At 40.3% G+C, this 24,101-nt stretch overlaps 1 protein-coding gene across 1 annotated transcript in view; it reads right to left on the bottom strand.

The window, feature by feature from the left end:
• Nucleotides 1-3,351: 3,351 nt before the first annotated feature.
• Nucleotides 3,352-24,101, bottom strand: part of LOC139714233 (lon protease homolog 2, peroxisomal-like) — a 33,753-nt gene continuing 13,003 nt past the window's right edge. The window contains exons 4-19 of the mRNA XM_071625950.1: nt 20,429-20,538; nt 17,484-17,567; nt 14,496-14,770; nt 13,781-13,954; nt 12,645-12,830; nt 11,811-11,958; nt 10,953-11,032; nt 10,218-10,323; nt 8,407-8,533; nt 7,646-7,935; nt 6,950-7,007; nt 6,246-6,400; nt 5,450-5,586; nt 4,575-4,641; nt 4,076-4,186; nt 3,352-3,474 (exon numbers count right to left, since the gene is read on the bottom strand). Coding sequence (XP_071482051.1) covers nt 3,358-3,474; nt 4,076-4,186; nt 4,575-4,641; nt 5,450-5,586; nt 6,246-6,400; nt 6,950-7,007; nt 7,646-7,935; nt 8,407-8,533; nt 10,218-10,323; nt 10,953-11,032; nt 11,811-11,958; nt 12,645-12,830; nt 13,781-13,954; nt 14,496-14,770; nt 17,484-17,567; nt 20,429-20,538 — 2,225 coding nt within the window. The 3' untranslated portion in view covers nt 3,352-3,357. The remainder of the gene's footprint in view (nt 3,475-4,075; nt 4,187-4,574; nt 4,642-5,449; nt 5,587-6,245; nt 6,401-6,949; nt 7,008-7,645; nt 7,936-8,406; nt 8,534-10,217; nt 10,324-10,952; nt 11,033-11,810; nt 11,959-12,644; nt 12,831-13,780; nt 13,955-14,495; nt 14,771-17,483; nt 17,568-20,428; nt 20,539-24,101) is intronic.

Below are 24,101 nucleotides of genomic sequence, written 5' to 3'. Positions count from 1 at the left end.
AAAGAAAGAAAACTGCTGGTCCCAAAGATTTTGTTATAACTACAGTTCACTGTAATTTGTGAGGAAGTGCTATGTCTGCTGAATAACATTCATGGGAAAATTCTTATACCTGCCTCCCAAAATGTTCTTTAATTTGACACAGCAAAATATTTAGGATAAAATGATTTCCTGCAAGGAGCTCAACTTCATATTTCTTTAGGCCCTTGAATACAGAGCTAAAGTATCATTTGATAATAAAATCAATAACTTAATTGAAAACACACAAAAAAAAAACACACACACACACGGACACACACAAACTCGAAATTTTAACAGTGATCATAACACTTCTTTGTTCGAATATAAAAGACTCATACACGTATATCAAAGCAAACAAAACCTAAGACATGACAATTTTCAAATTTCTCAGTTCTTTTTAATGCCAATGCTCCGTCTCCTGGATTAGCACTGAATAGTATAATTCCCTAGATGTTGTATAATTCCCTTTGTACAATTTCATCATTTTTACATAAATCGCAAGATGGAAAGATGAGTGTTAAAACTACAGCACTGTACTTCAACATCATAATCGCACAGAACTTTCACAGTGGTATGGATGAATCATTACAGCTGTACACAAATCATTTACAGGCACAAATTCATGAACAACTGCAGTAAGTACATGAAGCATGTAACTCTCTGACATGTTGGCTCTCTGTCATTTGGTAACGCATTGTGATCTTCAGTCATAATGGGATGATATGAATAAACCTCTGAGGACAGTAATAGGTTATTTAAGAAGTGATATATTCCCCCCCCCCCCGACTTGATCTAGTGAATTTAAATAAATTTCAAATAGTGCGTCGCTGAACTACAAATCAGTGTGTCCATTTCCATTAGAATTGTACTGCATAATGATGATAATACTGATGGCAATGGGAATGACAACAATAACAATAATCATAATAACCAACATTATAATTGACAGCAACCCATAGGGTAATGAAAGCATTATAAATGTGAAGAAAGTAGGACAAACAATACTTAAAATAATGTAATGATAACAGACAATCTTTGCGTAGTAAAAATTCCCACATTTTTCTCTACACACCGAAAGCAATGAGAAAAAGTAGACCCATCGGTGAGATGTAAATGTTCTTCCAGACACATAAAATACATGCCAACTTGTGCTGCCTAGCACCAGCTATTGTATAATCACATGTTATCCAAACATCAGAGACAAGATAGTCATGGTAGAGAGAATATTTATACATGTATAATCATTCACACCTGCTATAAAAGTACTGTTAGATACAAAAATTACAATAATGTTGACTTATTCCTGCAAGAAATATTGCAAACATGATCCCAAACATTATTTACTGTATTAAGCACCACCTCTTCTCAGCAATGCAATGAAAGGTATGTGTTTTTGTTGTTGTTGCTGTTGTTTATTTGTTTTCTAGTACAACAAGATACAAATCAAAGCTTTGAGAATATCATACTGTATGCAAGAGGAGGAATCCTAGCAACAGGGCAGATTTCAAACACTAGCACGCACTACACATCCATTCATAACAAACACACACACACACACAAATAAAAAAAAAAAAACACTGAAAAACATTGCCTAAGATGGCTCTGGTTGAGGCTCTGCATATCACTGCCACACACATACAAGAGAAAAGTTCAAAAATACAAAATACATTATTTCTCGATGGCATTCTTTTGGGATGTACAAACAGACTTTCCTTGAATGTTTTATATTCAAACTATTATATGGGTCTTGTGGTAATAGAAGCCTAGCCTAGGTTTCTGTAACCACAAGACTGATTGTGCCATCAATATTCACTATCATGAGCAAATATATGCAGATTAAAATCAGCACGCAATGACAGGATAGTATGCATTTTGACCCGTTGAGGACAGGCTGATTTTGCTACAACACACATTTCCCATAGACCCCTGCCCAAGTATACTCAGGACTCTCAACCTCAATGGGTTAAAAGAAACAAAAACAAAATTTCTAGAGCGTTTAGAAGTGCAAAAGAACACTTAATATGGCATGTTGTTAAATTTGATCTGCCTCATACAAATAAATGGCCAGAATAGCACTTACAATGATAGCATAAGGAGACAGTATAATTTGAATATATATGACCAGCAAGCCGCAGCTATGGTACTGAAGACGATGCAGATGACACACAACTGATACCTAAGAGAATCATACATTCTTATGGCTGTTTCCTCACATACACTAAGAGAAATGGAATATATGGCAGTATACATTCTTGTTTGACATCATCAACTGCTATACATGTGAAATAATCATCTATTGCGAAAGTAAAGAATCAGAAACAGATATAATTAGTATCGATAACATGAAATGAGATTAATGATGTCTGATGCACATTTATACTGTTCTCAAACCCTGTGTACATAGTTTTGTGAAAATACTGTGTAAAAAATGAACAGCACAAAGCTTTCCTTCTCCTTCTCTGTCTTTTTTTTTTCAATGAACATTTCTCTTTTCTAGGTTAACATCAAACAATGTGCTGATACAGATATTTTGTTGGGGATGAATTGCATACTTTGTTAATGGTAACATCTCAAAAAGAATACAAAATCAGGACTCAACTTCTAGGAACTTTCACTCACTGATACCTTGAGTACACTGTATATTAAAGTGAGAACATACTCTGGATACTCTACATGAAAACTCTTTCTTAACTTGGGGAAAATTGCAACACTGTTGAAACAATATGACAGTGATAAGAATGGATCATCATTAAGACTGGGGGGAGGAATAAAGAAAAAAATCCTGACACATTCAAAGCAAGCAATCACTGGCTCCTTATCGACTACGATTCAGCAAATTATCAACCCATTCCATACTGAATTCTGAAATCCCTATAGACTTAATACACAGGCCATACGGTACCTGCAGGGAATGGGTTAAATTACTCAGTTATTCATGTGTCAGTGGTACATGATTACTCCAATTCCTATCGGGCAATCCAGAACTATTCTGAAAAAAAAGGAGAAGAAAATAGATGGCTTGAGGTCTTAGAGAGAATACCAACAACTACAAACATTTGACAAGATAGGACTACTATTAACAATGAAGGTGCTCATATATATTACGAATATCTCTTAAATTACACTGAGCAAATATCAGGAGCTTAACACACACAGATTGACTTATCCAAACAGGCTCGTTACTCGTAAGATTTTGGCTCTTGGCCTCTCTCTCTTGCATACACACAAACATACACACAAATTGCTCTCCCTTACACGGCAAGTTGAGGATCAGAACAATTGCTCCATGGAAGATAAAAAGAGGGTTGGCCCCTTGATTACATGTCAAAATGCCTCCAATCACAGCTTACTGGGGATGACATCTGGGGTCGAACCCTTCAGAGTGGGGAATCCCCCTTCGAATGCATTCTGCAATACATCCTCCAGTCTGTTCACCAGGGAGAACTTTAGGTCATTCTGAAGTTTGACCAAGAAAATCAAATCAAAGAAAAAAATGCAACTATTCTCAGAAAACAACATATATAGTACACAACAGTACAGAAAGGAATGGAATTTTATAACTTACAATGAAAGAGCAATACAAGAGAAACATCTTGTTTTATTTAAACAGTTTAATGCAGAATTTCACATGTAGACTGTAAAACATGCACGAGTGAAATAATCAAACACATAAAATTGTACTGCAGAGTAACTCAACTGTAAACTGTTAACATGAACGTGAGTAGGTATGACCAAGCAATACAAATGTGATATGTGTTGTAAATATGAGGCATCAAGATGTAATCTGAATATATACATTATTTTGTGTCTCTATACACATTGTACAACATACAAACTTTGCAACATTTCACATGATTTTTTTATATCATTCTTGAACTTAATAAAGATTCTAGACATGTTCTATTTGAAGTTAATCTTCTAGGTAAGAGAAAAAGAATATTTCATATGTGCATACAAAGTTTTTCAACGTGTGAGAGAACATGAGAGATTGACTTCCTGGTGAAATCCCAGTGTTATCTGTTCCTGAAGGACACTATCTGATGCATGAAGAGCTTACCCTGATGTTCTGTGGTATTTCTTCCAGGTCCTTCTCATTCCTCTTGGGCAGGATGATGTGCCGTATGCCAGCCCTGTGAGCTGCCAGAACCTTGGACTTGATGCCACCGACCTATGTACCAAACGAGACAAGTGTTGACTTGGGTACCACATTGTGACACACTATTTTCAGATCCTCTTTTCTTTTTGCATTAAAAAAAAGGTGATCTGAAACAGAATGCACATGCAAACAATACTTTTACCTTATTAGAATGATATTCGACAGCAAAGGTTTGAGGTGGTGAAGTCATGCAACTTAAATCTGTATGACATTCTCAATGCTGAACGTGAATAATGAAATATTAAAATATTTCATTTCATCCAAAGACATGTTTTCATCTTTAAATGAAATAAACAAAGAGATGAACAGCATTTCCTCCAGATTTTACTGATTAGAAAAACACACTAAGAAGCAAAACAAAATAGTTTTGAGGGGAAATCAAACAAATGAAATTACTTACTGGAAGGACAAGTCCTCTGAGAGTGATCTCCCCAGTCATGGCTGTGTCCGACCTCACACAACGACCACTAGAAAGCAAGAAGTGATAACAACCACAATTTCAGTTGCTTCCACTTGTTATTCTTTTAAAAGACACATGACACACATACTGAATAGCTATCATTTTCCAATACAGACATTTTCATGAATGAAGGGATCACGGACATTTTTAGTGAGATGTTGTTTTTGCAATCTGACGCTGAGGCTATCGCAGGGCTGCCAACACTGGAAACTAGTTGAGAGTGAGACTCCCATAGGCCAATGCTATAATTAAGGAGTCAAAATGAGTGAGATCAATAGAAATGCATGCAAATGAAATAAAGTTATAGAGTGAGAAAGGACCAAAATGAGTGAGTCTCACTCTCAATGCGTGAGAGTTGGCAGCCCTGCTATCGGTTGAAGGGAAGGTCAAGGGTCAATGAACCCCTTCCCCATGGGTTTGGTTTAATTTTTCTATCATTTTTCCATTTGTGTGTGTGTGGTTTTTTTTTTGTTTTGTTTTTTGTTTTGTTTTTTGTTTTTTGTTTTTTTTTAAGGAGCCATGGGGGGGGGGGGGGGGGGGTTGCAGCATCCCTAGCCTCCTCAGTTCCTTGGCCTACTGCTTATGGCAAGCACTTGGACATATCTCACATGATTGATGTAAACAAACTCCCACATCACGCTTATGGCTTTGTGAGTTCAATATTTGGCGAGAGCAGTACCTCAAAGAGTGCAGAACAATGGCAACACCAATTCCTCATAAAATCTTACAAAATAGTCTGGAAAGGAATCATTGCATCAGACATTGTAGCTCCAAGGACCATACGCTTTTTTTACTAAATGTAGAGCAATGCTCACCTGAAGAGGGACACCAGGACAGAGATGACCGTGACACCAGCCGAGGGTCCATCTTTGCCCACTGCACCGGCCGGGAAGTGGATGTGGACATCCGTGCTCTCCATTAGGTCCACTCCAGGCTTGCTGTCAACACCCAGCTGAAGAATCAAAGGGAGATTGTTTAGTGTAACACTATCACTTCATGGATCACATGTTACAAAATGAATGAAAATTCACAAACGTGGCGAAAACAGAATTCACTTGCTGATTTGTGCAGGGCAATCTGAAAGAGAAAACTACGAATGCACATCAAACTTACAGATTCATAACACTACAAATTGTCCTACAATGGACAAACATTATTCAAGACAATTATACCTATAATGATAAAACTGTCTTGGATCTCAAATGTATTTTAGTTTATGTGACACTCAAAACAACAATGGCCTGAATTCACAGAGGTAATGTATATCAAATCCATGTTTGACTTTAGTCCATGGACTAAAACAAGCAAAAAATATGGATACCTTGCATATGCACCTGTCAGGAAACACTCATAATTTGAAGTCTGTTAGTGTATATATGTCATGCCCATTGATGAAGTCAAAATTTGCATAATCCATGAACTTAATTTAAACTACTCTCAAATTCCAGCCAATGTGTCTAAAGCAATATGTATTTTTACATCCAATGATCATTTATATCAGAATGGTGTATTATTTGTATCTCAATATTAGTACATTTTAGAACCACCACAAAAAGTTTGCACAAAGGGAGGAGGGGGGCACTGCCCACATCACAGAGGCTAGACACTCACCCTGGAGGCATGGCTGCGCACCCAGTTGAGGGCGATCTGAGCGGATTCCTTCATGACATCCCCTAGCTGACCAGTGAGGGTCAGCTCTCCGTCACCGTCCATCTTGGTGGCCTCCACATACATGATCTCACCTCCCATTGCTGTCCAGGCAAGACCTGCAGAGTCCAGGAAAATGACAAGTGAAGAACAGACGAAACAAAATACAGGTGTAAGAATTCCAAACCCGCATCTTGCTGAAAAATTTCCTCAGCCTCACCTCGAGGGTGTGGGCTTTACCTCCCCTGTCATATACACATAACATATACCTGTATAATTTTGCATTTGCATCAGACTTGAGCGTAGACTAGTCCTCCAAAGTCGGGTATTCTAGGTGTAAATATTCACAACAGGATGATACATACCTTACAAATCAAAGTGACAACAACAACAATGGTATGTCCATCCATTGTAACATGCATATAATGTATGCTGGTAGGACCAAGTCAGAAAAGATGCATCCACTGAGGACACAGTACATACCCGTAGAGACACTATGGCCTGCCTCAGAGACTATGGGATAATGTTACCCCATAACAGATACCAGCATTCTAACTTATACTTATCAGGGAGGGGAGGAATTCACCACCTTCACATAAAATAGCCCAGTATGTTCAAACTAATCATACCAGGCAAGTATAAAGGTGAGATACAAATGCATATCTTACCTACTGCAACTCCAGGCTGAGACAGCCTTTCTGATGTCTCACTTTCAAAAATCGGGGCCTGTAAGAGAGAACATACAAAACAGCTACCTACCAATTTTTTTTTTTATGATTGTATACTAACGTTCGGTGGAGAAGTATTGTAAAACTAGAAATATTCACGGCATAAAACTTTTGCGAAATGGAGCCAACAGCCTTTTTCATGGCATGAAATCTTTCACCAATTGTCACTGGCAGTGACTGCATTGTGTAGACCAGGAAGAACTTTCGTAAGCATTCTACTTTTGCGAATCTTGGCTCCTCGCAAAATCTGCAAAAGTTTCATGCACACGAAAATTATCTAGTTTTACAGTAGGCCTATTCAAGTTTCATTATGTATCTTTATCATACCATCAACAATATGTTGAATCTGTATACGCTTATTGTTTACTTGAGACTGTTCAGCTCTTACTTTACTGGATACATCTGATCTCTGTGAAGTGACAACAGCATCAAAAGAAAAAAGTTAATTGCATGTACAAACTGAGATACAGAGGCATACTATTCACGGAGTGGGGCATTACAATGATAGCTGATTATCTTGGGCCAATGGTGATATACAAGACAGAAGAATCATTCCAGACCCATCCATATTGTCTACAGCTACATGTAGTACACTATACGACTTGAGGTAGAACATATCTGTGGCCCGTGGCTCACCCCGAGGATATCTTTGACGGCCATGACGTCGATGACGATCGGCATTTCTGGCGGCTGGGCGATGGCCGCCTCCGTGGTCAGCTCGATGGGCGACTTCTCGCTCGGGGCTGTCTTGGGCTCCCTCTCCTCTGCGAGGTCCACGTTTGTCTCTGCTGCTCCGGCCTTGGTGCTGTCCGACGTTTCGCTCTTGGGCACCTGTGTCTCGGCCACCCGCACGGCCACTGCACGACAGACGGCACCCAACTTGCGCTCCAGCTGACGGACTCCTGCTTCTCTAGTGTGCTTCGAGACTGCATGAAAATAGTGATAAATCATATCCAAATGATGAGGGAAAACGTTCGAAGTATTCAAAGGCAACACAAATTTAGCAGTCTACATACACACAAAATTAATCAAACACTCTTTCAACACTAAGGAGGTGATCATCTTGGATAGAGAATCCAAATGGTTAAAAAGGACCATTGAAGAAGCCATCTGGGAACAAGTGGAGAGATCGGCACTCAACAAGAAAGGAGGTCTCTGCTTCAAATGACTGATTTCGTAACCAAATAGGCCATGCGACACTTGGTGCCCCATACAAAACTACGGTCTTTGTCAATCGTTTAAACCATGGACAAAGATTGTACCACCTTTGTGAATTCGGGCCTACATCTGTTTGCTTTTCCCTTTTTAAACTGTCATATCAACCAATTAAATGCCAATTGATTTTTCACTTGTGTAATTGGAAGTATTCTACAGTGAAGGGAGTCAAGCATTCTCACTGATGTATTTAATGGCATCCTCAGCAAACTGGAGCTGCTCATGAGTCAGGCCATGCTCCTTGAGTTGTTTGGGCACTAGGTGGCGCTGTGCAATGTGGAACTTCTCTTCCTGGGTGTAGCCAGATACCTGTCAAATCCAAGACGTGAGACAAAATGAGTGGGTGAGTACATCTAAAGCGAATGCACTGAAGGGATTATAGCTTCAGGCAAGTTCAATTTTCGATATGCTACAGTGGACCATCTATTACCCTTAATACAAGTTTAAAAAATTAAAACCTACAAAAACGGAAATAAACATGATAAAGGCCAGAAATTATTTCACAATATATCATATCAAAAACATCAATCTCTGGTGTACAACAGTTTTATCATGCCTTTAGAATTAGGCCCTGAGAGACTAAAGGTTGCATCTCGCATTGTAAACTTACTGCAAAATTTACTTTTGCATGTAGCCTGACCTTAAGAGTATAAATTAACAAGCACACAAAACCATTCAACTTTCCACAAATAATGACAAAAGCATCACTCTGAAAAGACAACAATATATCTAATGGAATATTCCAAGGCCTAAAACCCAGATTATGACGGAGTAAATTGACGATGAGACAGAATTGCATGAGCACTTCATATTTTGATACCAACTGCCAATTTGAATTACAGACATCTGAAAACTAGAAGAGGTTATGAAGAAACATTTATACCTTAAAAACAAAGTAGATTGTTGCGTTTTCTTTTCTAGTGGAAGGCAACGTAACCCCCTCCCCTCCCCCCCCCAAAAAAAAAAAGGTTTGTCAAGCCTGGGCAGATTCTATCAGATACTGAGGGAATTCAGGGACTGTGCAAACAGAGTGGGAGTAGCCAAGCTGTAAAGTCCAAGGGCAGTTTTCCAGGAACACAGACAGTAATATCTCTTCTCCTTTCTCATTGCAAATGAAACAACAAAGGGGTGATAACGGCAAGAATGCCCTTGAAGACAACAGACAAGGATTAAATAGCAAATAATCACAAAAGGCATCTATGACCAGACTGCCCACTAGTACCTACTTTGAGTGTCTGATGTGACAACAGTTGGACTATTGATAAGTTACAGCAAATGTTCATATGTTTACTATCAAGGGGCCACAACATAGCACAGTATGTCAACTAACTTTGCACTGTTTTGTTTCATCACCATCACTAATGAAGCTTATGGGGGAAATGGCACACAAGGTGCACCCTACATGCCACAATGTGCTTCTATGCTTCATTTAAAAGCACATGGAAACACTCGATCCACAGACTAAAAAGAAAACCATCAGCAAAGGGGCAAGATATCTAAAATAACAAACATAATATCATCTGAATGAAGATAGCATATAGTATTCAGCATGGCATTCATCACATTTTAGATTAACATCTATATACCTCAAGATCTTGCGATGTGATATCATAATATTTCTTTTAATTCCAGAGCGCCAATGCTTTAGACCAAACCTAAACAAGAAAGCAGTCTTGATTTCAAAAACAAATGGCATATAAATACCTCAAATAAAAACCTTTAAATGTGTGTCCAGTTAGCGCACAAGGAATCACATAGAGCCTGAAGTACCAGTGTTTAATCACAGATTGCAGAAATGATCAGAAATATGCACAAGATCGAGAATGGGCCTACAGTGGGCCAAAATGAGACAGTGCTCCTAAAATATTACAAACCTGGCTGATATCACTAAGCCAAAGGGACAACCATCCTAACGGCTTGATGGATCCTAATAGAATGGAGGCTACAAGTTTAGTACAGGGATTCTTTTTGTGCTCCCTCCCCTGGGTCTCACCTCGATGACCTCCATTCTGTCCAGGAGTGCTGGTGGGATGGTCTGCACTGAGTTGGCTGTGGCAATGAACAGGATTTGGGAGAGGTCAAAGGGCACGTTCAGGTAGCTTTTTGGCAAAAAAAGGTGAGCAAAGTTAAGGGAAAAGATCCTTCGAAAACACTTTTTTAAGTCTCAAGCATACACGACCTCTATTCCATGAACTTAACATTGGACCTTGCCAGCAGTAAGTTATAAAAGGGGTTTGGCTATCTATACACATTTAAATAATTCACACAACTCACTGACATTATACTGTAATTCAAATGTCACAAGGTAATGGGAAAACACTGTAAGAGGACACTGAGGTCAAAAAGCACATTGAAGTAGATACTAATGCATTGAAAGAAGGGAAATCTGAGATATAGATCAAAGCAGTAATATCATGAGAATGCACAGGAAGTATTGATCAGTGTATACGCTAAATCAGAGACACACAAGTCATAAATCATAGAGCTTTCCAAAGTTTCAACACATTAGCATGCACTCATCAACGAGTAAGAGAGAGAGAGGGAGTTTTGTTGTTCATTGTTGTTGTTGTTGTGGTTGTGGTTGTTGTTGTTGTTGTGGCTGCTGTTGTTGTTGCTGTTTCTGTTGTCGTACTTATTTTTAGGTCAGTCAATGAGCAGATGACACCACCCAACATACCACCATCATATTACAGTTCAGAGAAAAAAAAAAGGAAAAAGAAAAGGATACTGGTCAGTGAAGCTGTTGTTCTGCTCTGGGTCCAGCACCTCCAGCAGAGCAGCAGCTGGGTCTCCCTGTAGACTCTTGGACTGTAATGAGTAACAGAACACATTGTACATGAGACCACAGCTTTTTGCAGACTAGATCATATCAGAATGATTCCCTTGAAAGTCATCTCAGTTTTCTATTCCTGCACAGATTTCTCCCTCAATTTGGGGTTTTTTAAAGTTGCTATAAATGATTGTAGCCTGGCATACAGGTAATTTCCAGTCAACAAGGGTAACATTTCTCACATGAACCATATTACATAACTATCATACTGCTTTTGTTTACTGGTTGTTGTTGTTATTGTTTTTGTTTTTTGTTTTTTTTTTAAATTATCAGAACATCTCCTAACATTTACGGACCAGCTCCATAAGAGGAGTAACAAGACCATCAAATGAACGCACTTTCTAAAGGTCTCGGCTTGGATGGGGGAAGGGGGGGGGGGGGGAGGAGGCATTGTGTCTCATAATACATGGAAGGGGAAAGTCATGAAAGAACTACACAGTGTGTTGGGTTGCAACATAGACTCAGACGCCCGAAATTCACGAAGGTGGTTTAAACTTAGACCATGGAACAAATGTACACCATGGTCTAAAACAAGTGTGGAATAGACGTACCTTTGAGATATGTGTATCACATGCATTTGTAACTGGACGTCTATTGGCATATGCAATTTGTCAATCGTATTCATCCAGAAGAAATTTGCATAAACCATGGTTTAAATCTAAACCACCTTTGTGAGTTCGGGCCATATTCTTCCTGGTGGAAGCAGTGTAGTCATGGTGACGGATATATCGTAACAAAGAGGAATTGAGCCCTCACCAGTTTGTCTATCTCATCAAGAAGGAAGACGGGATTATTGACACCGACATTCTTCAGGCCATGGATGATTCTGCCCGGCATGGAACCAATGTAGGTCCGGCGATGGCCCCGGATGTCCGACTGGTCGCAGCATCCGCCCAGTGAAATCCTGGAGCAAAGCAAGCAACACCAAATTGGTAGGTAAAGACTTCTGCAAGACGTGGGGAGGAAAACCCTCCTGACAGGAGGTGTCATTTCAAACACACTATTCAAACAAAGGATGAAATAAACAACAATTGCTTAAAAATTGAGCAATTTGCGACATCTTTATGTTATGATCCCACCATTGAAATGTAAGGGGCTTTATCAAATGTGGCATAATGTGAGAACATAAAAATAGCTGCCACTATCATAAGAGAGAGTGCAGTGACTACTGCATTTGTACATTCCTTTTGCCCCCCCCCCCCCCCAAAAAAAAAAAATCAATTTTACATATTTTGTGACCAAGAGCTAGAACTGATCCAATGTCTTGTCTACTCAAGAAATAATCTACTGTATACGTCGAATATTTCGCAAGGTATTTATTTTCGGGAATTTCGCGAGTCAGGTGCTATTTGCAAAATTAAAGACACACGAAAATATTGACTCTGATCCCGACGTGAATGTGACGTACACATGTACACTTCTCCGTTCAGTATAGGACTCCACGATCGCAAATTTAACCACTCGCGAAATATATGGCGTATACAGTATGTGGTGCATCAAAAACTCAAAAACTAAGAGAGGCAAGTCCTTTAACCATGCAAACCTTCAGAGAATTGCTCTATCATTTCAGTGCACGACCATCTTCATTACCTGTGGAATGCCCTCCCCAGGGTATGGGCAATCGATCTCCCCACACTGGTCTTCCCCACTCCTGGCGGCCCGACGAAGCACAGGATGGGCCCCTTCAGGGAATTCTTCAGTTGCCGGACAGCCAGGTATTCGACCACCCTCTTTTTGAGCTTCTCCAGACCATAGTGGTCAGCGTCCAGATCCAATCTGCATCAAGGCAGGGCAAGAAATGGACAATGACATGGTCATTAACCCTTAATAACCAAAAGGTCTCTTGCCAAGTCAGCCGCCACTCAGTGAAACAAGCAGCCAGTTTCAAACTATTATCTGAGATTCAAGTGCACGGTAGGGTGATAGTGGATTCATATGAAACACACATGCACACATTCACACAGAAACAAACAGCTTATACTCACAGAGAGATGCATGTACCCACACACAGACAAACTTCATGTTGGGGCAGCCATTGGAGGTTTCAAGTACTAAAGGACTAAAGATGCTATCTCTTCTACATGGTTGAAGGGTATTGATTATCAAACCCAGTACTTATTAAAAATTGGTATACCATAATCAAGAATTGTGACATTTCCAAGGCAATTTGTTAGTTGGAGTTGTGGCCCTCTCTTGTAAGCCCTCTCGATGTCCATCAGATCGAGATGTCCCTATGTAACCACAAGCATCCAAACAGATGCAATGTTTTGATTAAACAGCCCATAAGTAAGGCATCTAAGAATTTGACACCAAGTTTCACATACCCACTGATTGCCACTGTGTGCCACAAAGCACCCTGAGGATATGCACATTTCCTAACGTGAATCCATCAAACAAACCCTTTTCCTCCATCAGGCCTTGATAATCATCATCATCAACAACAACAACATCATCATCAACAACAACAACAACATCATCATCATCAACAACAACAACAACATCATCATCATCAACAACAACAGCAGCAACAGCATCAACAACAAAAACAACAACTAAACAACAACAAAAATGCATTGTTCTTTCCACCGCCTTTTCCATGAAAGACAGAACCAAATGGCAGCAAACAAAGCAAACATATTGCAAACATAAAGCAAAGGTATCTAACCAAAGTAAGACAAAAACGAAAAAAAAAAATGAGACTTTGATGGGTAACAGGCTGGCAGTACCTGGCCTGTTTGATGTCCAGCATGTCCTTGGACTGCTTGGACCAGGGCAGCTCGGCCATCAGCTCTAGGTAGTTCCTGGTCATGGCATACTCTGGCATAGCACTGGGCATCTTCTTCAGTCTTTTTAGCTCCTTCTGACAGGCCTTGAGGGCATGCTTTGGCATGTTAGCATCACTGAATAGGAAAATGGACAATTTCTACATCAATTAGAACGAAAACTCAAATACAAGAATAGTATAATGATAATGACACAAATGTGACAATTACATAATTGAATTATGCATAAAATGATTAAGTACTTAGATGAATAGAAAAATACACAGTTACAGAAAATAGAAAGCAAAAAATAAATACGAATGAAATAAGTTGATTACAGAACTCACTAATGTAATGGTACATTTTTTTTTGATGTAATTATTCATCTAAATTTCAAACAGCCATTATGAAACCTGAAGATGATGATATGCACTTGCAGTAAATGCTGTCCCCAGACAGACTGCAAGTAAGTATTCTACAGCTTCAGTCACTTAAGAAATCAAACACCCTTTTACAAAACCTTCTTGAAAATTGAATGGGATCTTACACTAAAGAGCTCTGCCAGACAATAATGCTTGCATTATTAGAGTCTTGTACTAGTACAGAAATAACATAATACACAAGAAAGAGATTATGCAATTGACAATCTACAGAGATCAGTCTTTTCTTTGCCCCTCACCGGATCTTACGATCCAACTCTGAGATCTCATCCCCTTCGGTATCCCTCTCATCATCGCGGTCATCGCGCTCGACGAAGGCGCCACGCTTCGCGGGGTTGTTTTTAATCACCACCACAGAGTTCTTGTCCCTGAGGGCAGGGGGCACCCGCACATCGTCAGACGTCCTGTCGCTGCCTCGTTTGGCGTGCCGCAGGAGGCGGAGCCCCTCGATCTGACGTATGAGCAAGGGCAGCGTCTTCTGGAAGCGGGTCTCAAGGTCAACAGCATCCAGGACCTGCAATTGGCCATGGAGGATCATATCAAATCCAACTTTTAATGCAGAGACCTTCATATGAAACAACTAACTTTTTTTTTTTTGGGGGGGGGGGGGAATCACATATCAATGGCTAGAAACATCAATAGAATATTATATTGTGCCCATCCCAGCATATGATTAATTAAGAATTAAGTACTCCTTCATATCTATGGTCATAACATTTTTCATGTCATCACAATATCGACACACAAATATGCACATTAAAATCAAGTGAAATCCATTTACAAGAAGTAAGTTTGTCCTCATATCACTCATATCTGGCAAACCTATCATTCTGGGAGTGGTAGTCCCTGACACACAATGTAAAATTTCACACTCAGTTATCCTAACAAGGCTAGTGCCGTAATGTGTCTTGTCCACAAACGTACAACACCCTTTTTTTTATTCTGTTCACAAATGGACCTATGGATCAAAAGTTAGGAGTCATAGTTAAATGCACAGTACATTGGGCCCTAAAAGTTCATCGACCCCTGCCTGTGACCTTTGACCTTGTGGTGACCATCAACTCCCCAAGGTACATCTACCATCCAAGTTTGGTCACAAATAGACTTACGGATCAAAAGTTATGGTCCATAATCGAAACGCGCCCTAAAAACTTAACATTGGGCCCTAAAAGTTCATTGACCCCTGCCTGTGACCTTCGACCTTGTGGTGACCATCAACTCCCCAAGGGACATCTACCACCTAAGTTTAATCACAAACGGACTTATGGATCAAAAGTTATGACCCATAATCGAAACGTGCCCTAAAAACTTAACATTGGGCCCTAAAAGTTCATTGACCCCTGCCTGTGACCTTTGACCTTGTGGTGACCATCAACTCCCCAAGGGACATTTACCACCCAAGTTTAGTTACAAACGGACTTATGGATCAAAAGTTATGGCCCATAATCAAAATGGGCCCTAAAAACTTAACATTGGGCCCTAAAAGTTCATTGACCCCTGCCTGTGGCCTTTAACCTTGAGGTGACCTTCATACTTGGTAACAGGTAAAACTTTGTATGACCACTCTTCCCTCCAAGTTTGAGTCAAATTAAAGCCCAGAGTACAGAGTTATTCAAGTTTTTATAGCGTTACCGACAGATGACGGACGGACGACGGACGGACGGACGGACGACGGATGGACAGACGCCGCAGGCGATCCCTTAGTCTCCCCTCACCTCCGGTGGGCTCGACAAAAATGACATGTTCAAACATTGAAATAAACTTTAACAAGAGACCCGCGGGTCTAGCGCTCACCTGAGTATCGCAAGTTCACCTTTCACGCAGTCACTAATCTAAATTATTCACAGCTCTACCAAAATTTGACGAGGCATTCTCAAGTGGAAGATGAAAATGTACAATAAGGGCCCAATTTTTTCAAGATTCCTTAATTTGGGGGAATTGGGGCCCCCTGGGGCCCTCTGGGTGGGGCATGGTGCCCAGTTTGATAAATTGAGATCCTGACCACCTAGGGATGCTACCTGCCAAGTTTGACAAAAATCCATCATGAGGTTTTCAGGAAGAAGATGAAAATGTACAATTCAGGCCCCCATTTGGGCCCTTCCAACCACCCCCCTCCCCCTACCCCCAAGAGGGGCACCCCTGGATCTCCTATGAACAAACTTGAAACTACAGTCATTAATGTACTCACTCATAGTATTATCTCAGCTCTATAACTTCTGATTCTAGAGAAGATTTTTAAAGATTCCTTCATTTGGGGGGTTTGGGCCCCCTGGGGGCCCCCTGGGCGGGGCATGGTGCCCATTTTAACAAATTGAGATCCTAACCCCCTAGGAATGCTACCTGCCAAGTTTGGTGAAAATGGGTCATGGGGTTCTCAAGAAGAAGATAAAATGTACAATTTAGGCCCCATTAGGACCCCTCCTCACCCCCCCCCCCCCCCTGGGTCCCAAGGGGGGCACCCCTGATTCTGCCATGAACAAACTTGAAACTACAGTCATCAATGTGCTAACTCATAGTATTAACCTAGCTCTATCACTTCTGGTTCTAGAGAAGAAGGTTTTTGCGGATTCCTTAATTTTGGGGGGTTTGGGCCCCCTGGGGGCCCCCTGGGTGGGTCATGGTGCCCATTTTAACAAATGGAGTTCCTAACCCCCTAGGGATGCTACCTGCCAAGTTTGGTGAAAATGGGTCATGGAGTTCTCAAGAAGAAGATGAAAATGTACAATTTAGGCCCCATTAGAACCCTTCCCCACCCCCCTCCCCTGGGTCCCAAGGGGGGCACCCCTGATTCTGCCATGAACAAACTTGAAACTACAGTCATCAATGTACTAACTCATAGTATTAACTTCGCTCTATCACTTCTGGTTCTAGAGAAGAAGATTTTTACAGATTCCTTAATTTTGGGGGGTTTGGGCCCCCCTGGGGGCCCCCTGGGTGGGGCATGGTGCCCATTTTAACAAATTGAGTTCCTAACCCCCTAGGGATGCTACCTGCCAAGTTTGATGAAAATCGGTCATGGGGTTTTCAAGAAGAAGATGAAAATGTAAAAAGTTTACGCACGACGCACGACGGACGACGGACGACGGACGACGGACGACGGACGACGCACGACGCACGACGGACGCCGGACGAAGGGCGATCGCAATAGCTCACTTGAGCCTTTGGCTCAGGTGAGCTAAAAATCCAACATTACATGATCGAAGGTGGGTAGAATGCTGTAAAATTACCTCCAGCTTTTCGTTGTAGGAAGCCTGCACAATGGAAGCAACGATGTCTGGCAGTCTTGCAATGGGTAGACTCTCAAGGAGCCGCTGAAGGAGAGAATCGTTTTTACCAGAGAAAAATCGGATATCGTCAGCCATGATCTCCAGTAGAACAGAGAAAACAATGCATACATAGATCATACAACACCAACAGTTCTGTAGCGCATAAATGTTCCAAATTTAAAACTGTAGGAACACTCTTTAGTATAATGGTGCCACATACTTGGCATCTATTACTTGACACTGCAAGAGACAGAAATTCTTTATCAAAAAATTGATAGATAGATAAACAGCAAATGGAGTTTCCACGAGCACAATAGCCAGTGTACTATCTCTGAAAGAACAATGCAAACAGTAAGCGTAAAGCTCATGGATAATCAGCTTCTATTATATCAATGTATTGTTCCCATTCATAAGCATACCACTACCACATTGTTTGATGTCAATTACTGAATAGAGCACACTGATTTCAACAGAGGTGCACTATCTCAAATCAAAGTTCTGATAAGAACAGGGAATGTATAGAATGTAAATGATGTGCAAATGATTACTTTGATGAGTCCACTTGTTCATAATCATGGATGCAGTACAATCATCTTAATCACATTGGTCATTGGTTTGATAACCTTATTATTTTGCCCCACTTGCCAAACATGGAAGATAAAACTTTCCTCACTACGCTGTGGTGCCTGACTGTAAACCCAATCCTTCTCTAAATTTGCTAAATAGGATTTCTATTTTGTTTTATTTTCTTCGTTTTTACACCAGCTCATATGGCATGCTATTTGTTTTATTTTGGTTTTTTTCTTTCTGTTATTCATTAGGTACCTGGTAGTCCATCAAAAACAACAACAACAACAACAACAACAACAACAACAACAACAACAACAACAACAACCAACAACAACCTGCGATCAAATGCCCTTTACGAATTGCAGCCATAAAAGCTGCAGTTAGTGGAATAATCTTTGGTACCCAAGGTCAGCAGCACTGTTTATAAATCCCATGGGACAAAGTTCTAGCTAAAATAAACAAGTTGTTTATCCCCCATGGCCCTTTTGATTTGATCTTCGGACCCTGGTGATGTGCAACAATGCCTGCCTTCACTTGGGCAGACACGTGAGATGTTGTTTACTGAACCACCACAAACAGCCAGTGATTATAAATCTTTTTGCTTGCATCACATCTGTGTGGCACATTGTTTTTGTAATGCTATGATTTGATGTGACTGAACCCAAAATGAAAGACATTTTGCATATCTTGTTCAGATAAGACTCTGCAATTCTCTACCATTAAACAAAAAGGAATAAAATAAAGATATAATTTGGAATAAACATATAATATGGTACACATGGGCTGAGAAACAGAATGGCCATAATTCCAAAATTTTGTTTGAGTCTAGTCTAAGGACTATGCAAATGTTGATTGCATAAAAACATGAGGCACACTCACTGCATATAAGCTAAGACACACACCCAATGATGAACACAGGTTAGTACACATACCAGTATATGGGCAAGATATGTCTACTTTGCACTTGTTTTACTCCATGGACTATATCACAGGAAACCCTGAATTACACAACTTTAATCACAGGAAGCACTGTAAAAAGTGTCCTTCACAAACACATTAAACACCAACTACCTATGATGAAATGAAGAATATAGATAGTGAAAGGAAATGTCCATCTGCTAAAAGGTATGGGTTTGGTTTTTATTCTAAACATTGGGTAATGCATTAAAAATATCCACAAATTATGCTCCCTAAGCAGAATATTGTCTTCACAGTTGTATTTACAGTTAAACTCAAGTCATTTTTTTTTTACCAACAATGTACTAACTCATACCATTCACATTACGTATGTCAAATTTTGATTAAGTTGAACTAGGTTTGTGGTCCCAACAGAGTCGACTTATGCTTTTACTCCATCAAAACTTTGAATGAGAACCAAGGGAAGGCACCTGCCAGGTGCTTTCCCACTCATGAACACAGTGAATATATGTGACCCGCTACAACATAAGTATCCGAAAGTCGCCGACGGCTGAGCCAAGAAAATCGAATTTGAAGTCACATCATCAAAATTGGTCAAAACAATCGGATTTCTGTTTTTGACATAATTTTGTAATCTTATGTTTTGTCTATCATCTGCCGAAATTTCGAAGCTAAATGATCACAGGAAAGGCAAGAAATCAGCGTTTTTCTGGGCCATGATTTTCTGACTTTCAACAAAACAGAAATGTGTCGGAAGATTTGGATTTAGCGCCGCAGCTAGACTCCGCCCCTAGCAACGAGGGAGTGATCTTAGTGGTCAGCGCGTGCCATCCTGATTACTGATTGGTCGTGTGTAGACCGCTGGCGCTAAGCTTGAATGAACATCGTGGAGGTCGCTGGGAGCATGCCTTCTATTGTCAAGCGGTGAAAACTGTCTCGCCTTCCCCTGATCATGATAGCGTCAAAGGAAAACTTTGAAGGCGTTTTCTCGAAACTCTGATTTCCTCAACCACTTGACATGCGCTAATAAAATCATCGATATCTCTGCAACCAAGTACTTTTATGAGTTGTGCTGTATATGAAATTAAAGTAGAAGAGTAAGGGAATAATGTCATGCCATTTTAAGAAAATTGCCCTCCCCCGACTTTCGGATCCTTTTGTTGTAGCGGTCACATATATGTGATGGCATTACATTTATGTAATTACAAAATGCATCTGATGCGTCCACAGCATGTCACTTTCACCAGCATGCTGACATTCAAAACTCAATAAATCTCATATTTTTTAGCTCGCATATTCCTTCAAATTTTCAGATACCACAACCTCTCTTTCTCAGCACATTACTTTCTGGAGTGACTCCTACCACAGGTCTACAAAGTGATGAATTAAAGCATTTAAGGCAAGTTTCTATACAATACCCGGAGCTTGGCCACTACAGGGGTAGAGACATCCAACAGTTTCAGCAGTCTCTCAGCCTGTTCCCGAAAGTTGTCGGCAACGGGCAATGCCTCTATGTCTGCTACGAGTGCTGGCAACAAAAGGAAAAGAAACTCTGTTTCACCTTGAGGTGTAAGACTCATCAAAAGGACATGCAGCAAGGGCAAATGTCAAGAGAAAATGTGGCAGATGGAACAAGACTACTCATTATTAGAATTGTGGTTTGAATGTTACAGTGGCCAACTCATAAGTAGTGTCCTTTCAATGAAATTTGACTTAGACACAAGCTCACCAAGACTGCAATACAAATCAATACATCCGAAGAGACTTTGACCACGCAGATTTTATCCCTTTCTTCCACATCAGAACATTCACATCATAAATGCAGCAAAAGTGACTCAGACATTGACAATTGGGGAAAACTGGCAAGGTTCATACTAATGGCACAACTACTACTTGTAATACTACTAATGCAGCTGTCATTTGTATGACGCACCTCTTGACCCCCGGGATAGGTGCGTCAAAGTACCAATGTGCGTCATACCTTTTAGGTACCATGACGTACCCTCCGTCACAAAAAGTGACACACCTTTATGAGACATTGACGCATTAACCATGAAAAATGGTGACGCACCTCTTCGTGAAAATGACTGACCTTTGACGCACATGTTATTCGCGGTACGTACCAGACTGGAAAAGTGTGCGCTCACGCAATTCGCTGCCTGCGAACTGTGTGCATGCACCGAACGGAAATTCGCGCGCGTGAATCCCTGTCGCCTACGGACCCTCGGATGTTTACATGGATCGCCGTGGTATCCCCATGTGTGGGCGGCTGGGGAGCGTGAGTATAGTAGCCTAGCTGCACAAGCCAGCTGCCACTACACTACAGTCCCCCATCAGTGTTGCCAGATGGTGATTTCGGTAACCAAAAAGGGTGAAATTTGGTGATTTTTGAAGTTGTTTGGTGACAAAATTTTAGCCTGGTAACCAAATCAAAATTTGGTGATTTTTGGTTATTTTTTGGTGGTTATGAGACAAATGAAAAATAATCACACTAATTGAAAACGAAAGTGCATTTTGCCCAAAGTTTTCCCCTTATTTCCTTAGAATCATAACATGTGCCCTTTTTTTTGTCACTCAACACACACAACCACTCATATATCCCAACACATCGTAAACATTTTGCATTTAGTCTGTGTGACAACGGCGCGCCGTAAATTGCACCGAGACTCGCGCAGAGTGTTTGATAAAGGTTTATTGACATAATTTTGTCTTGAATTTAAGCCTTACCTACGCTTTTCCAAATTTGGTGATTTTTTATGGCTTTTGGTGATTTTTCACATACCTTTTGGTGATTTTGCTCTGTTGGGACCTGGCAACGCTGTCCCCCATTTCGTTTTGAGTCGGGGTAGAAGCGTTCCGTTGTGCAATGTCTGCTTGCATTTCTCTTCTTCTCCATCCGCTTGTCCCTTTCCTCTCAAGTACGAAATGTGATTTTTAGAGTGTTGTGTGTGTTTTTTGTAACGTTATAGCATCATTTTTCTGCAAGGAAGAGGTGAGTTTCTGTTCGTGTATTGATGTGCACTGCAGTATGTGCAGATGAAAAGCGTTCGAACTTTCTTTCCCGAGGCCGAGTATCGTGGAAATTCGATGTAGGCCTATTTCTAGGCCTATCAAAAGAGATCTCATATAACAGAATACTTATAACAAACTATTTTCCGGTCAAAATGAATTGATTTCCTTTGTTTTGTATCGTTTATTGACTTGATCCTAAGGATCTCGTCGCAATACCGAGTTTCCAATGTCTATATTTATTTTCGCGTAGCTTTCGGTGCTGCCAACATTTGCTAGGGCCTAATTAAATTTACAACACTAAACTTACCGTTCTCCACTGTCGTTTCTCACACCTTGTTTGGTACGATTTCTTCCATTTTATATCACTTTATCCGTTCCCTTTGTACTTTGAGGTATTTTACGTAATTCTTTCAAGTGTCTCGCACTGCTATTTTCGTAACGGCGATTTTTCCGCTTGCTGCAATCACTTCTTCGAACCGAAGCGACGAAGTTTGATACCAGCCGCTTACTATAGTGTGCTGTGGGTTGTCTTTCTAAATACATGTACCGGTATTTGTGTTGTTGGGAGGTGTTGATACTTTGTATTTGTTATTTATTTTCCTAGGTGTTTGTCTCGAGGGACTACATTGTATGCGTGTTTCTTAATGTTGATAGGAAAAGGCTAAAATTGTCTGAGTGATGTCTGATGGTGATGATAACTATGCTGGTGGAAAAAGACGGCTTACTGTGAATGCTGAGCGTACGTGCCGTTTGTTTTATTTCACTTTCCCTCTTATTCTTCTTTCCCCCTTACTCTTCTTTTCCCTCCCAAGAATGATAAAAAAAGAAATTACATACACCTCACAACAAAAAAGAACCACGTGCTACCAACCTTCGTAAAGTTAAATCTAAATATTCAACATCAGCAAAGAATAAGGGGAAAGCACGAATGACAATAAATCAGAGCGAAGAGATTGTGTTACATGCAGTCTCTTCGGCTCGAAGAAACTTGACACCCCACCTCTCTCCCCTTGTGGAAATTTCCACAAAAGCAGGTGCCACACCCAGGTGCGTGCCAGACGAAAGAATGCGCGCGCTGGAATAAACAGCGTGTAAATATCCTGGAAATATCGATCGAAGAACCAGCTCATTAGTTGAATTAAAGGAATCAATGCAAAGATATCGTGATTCCATAGCCTTTCTTTTGGCGCATAGTAGGAAACATCAAACAGTCGAATATAGTGTACTTGATCGAATATCTTATGTTCCCTGAACACTAAAAAAAAAAAAGATCGATTAATCAGTCAATTAAAAATGCAATCACAGAAATAAAAAGGTCTCGTATGCCCAGAGAAATTCACTACGAGTAGGTTCAATGAGATGCAGTCATCACCTGGTTAGACAGCAAAATCGTGACAATTAATTTCAGTTCACGCTCATCATAACTGCTTATTACTTATCAAAGTTTTGGCTATCAACATTCGTTCGTACGTGTTTTTTGTTTGTTTGTTTTGTATGTTTTTCCTCAAGTGAAAGACGTAATGATTTCTTCGTATCGAACGTAGACTATGTTTACCGTTTATCCAAACAGTAGGCGCCTAGGCGTATTTTCTGAATATATTCAGAAATTTCTATCAACATTTTAAATATATTACAAGACTCCCAAATACCAGTTGAAAAAAAAAAAATAAGAAATCGAATTTTTGAGATATGAACAACAACAAAAAATAACTAGATCTGCCGTCTTTGGGACACGATACATACATGGTATAAGTATGAACTTGATAGGCATAGCACTTTCTGAGCTAACCTCTGCACAACTTTTGGGGAGAAATAAAGAAAGAAAGAAGAAGAAGAAGAAGAAGAAAGAAAGAAAGAAAGAATCCGTACAGATACAGAAGGTGATTCGAGAGGATACTCGGATCACCTAAAAATGCATAGGAAAAGACCACTTCAACTTCGAATGACTTCGAATTTCTCAAAACCGTTCCCTAGTTCATGGACATCCCATAGAAACGCGTGTTTTGATATATAGGCCTACACGTTGCTATGGCATGTCCTCGAACTATATACAGTATCTAGTTTCGCGAAACTACGGCC

The sequence above is a fragment of the Diadema antillarum genome, unplaced genomic scaffold (assembly GCF_040938485.1).
Source record: "Diadema antillarum isolate AM-2024a unplaced genomic scaffold, OU_Dant_1.0 seq00002200_RagTag, whole genome shotgun sequence".
In the NCBI taxonomy this organism is placed as follows: Eukaryota; Metazoa; Echinodermata; class Echinoidea; order Diadematoida; family Diadematidae; genus Diadema; species Diadema antillarum.
The sequence above is the reverse complement of the archived record's forward strand: the minus strand, read 5'-3'. Positions and strand labels throughout refer to the sequence as shown.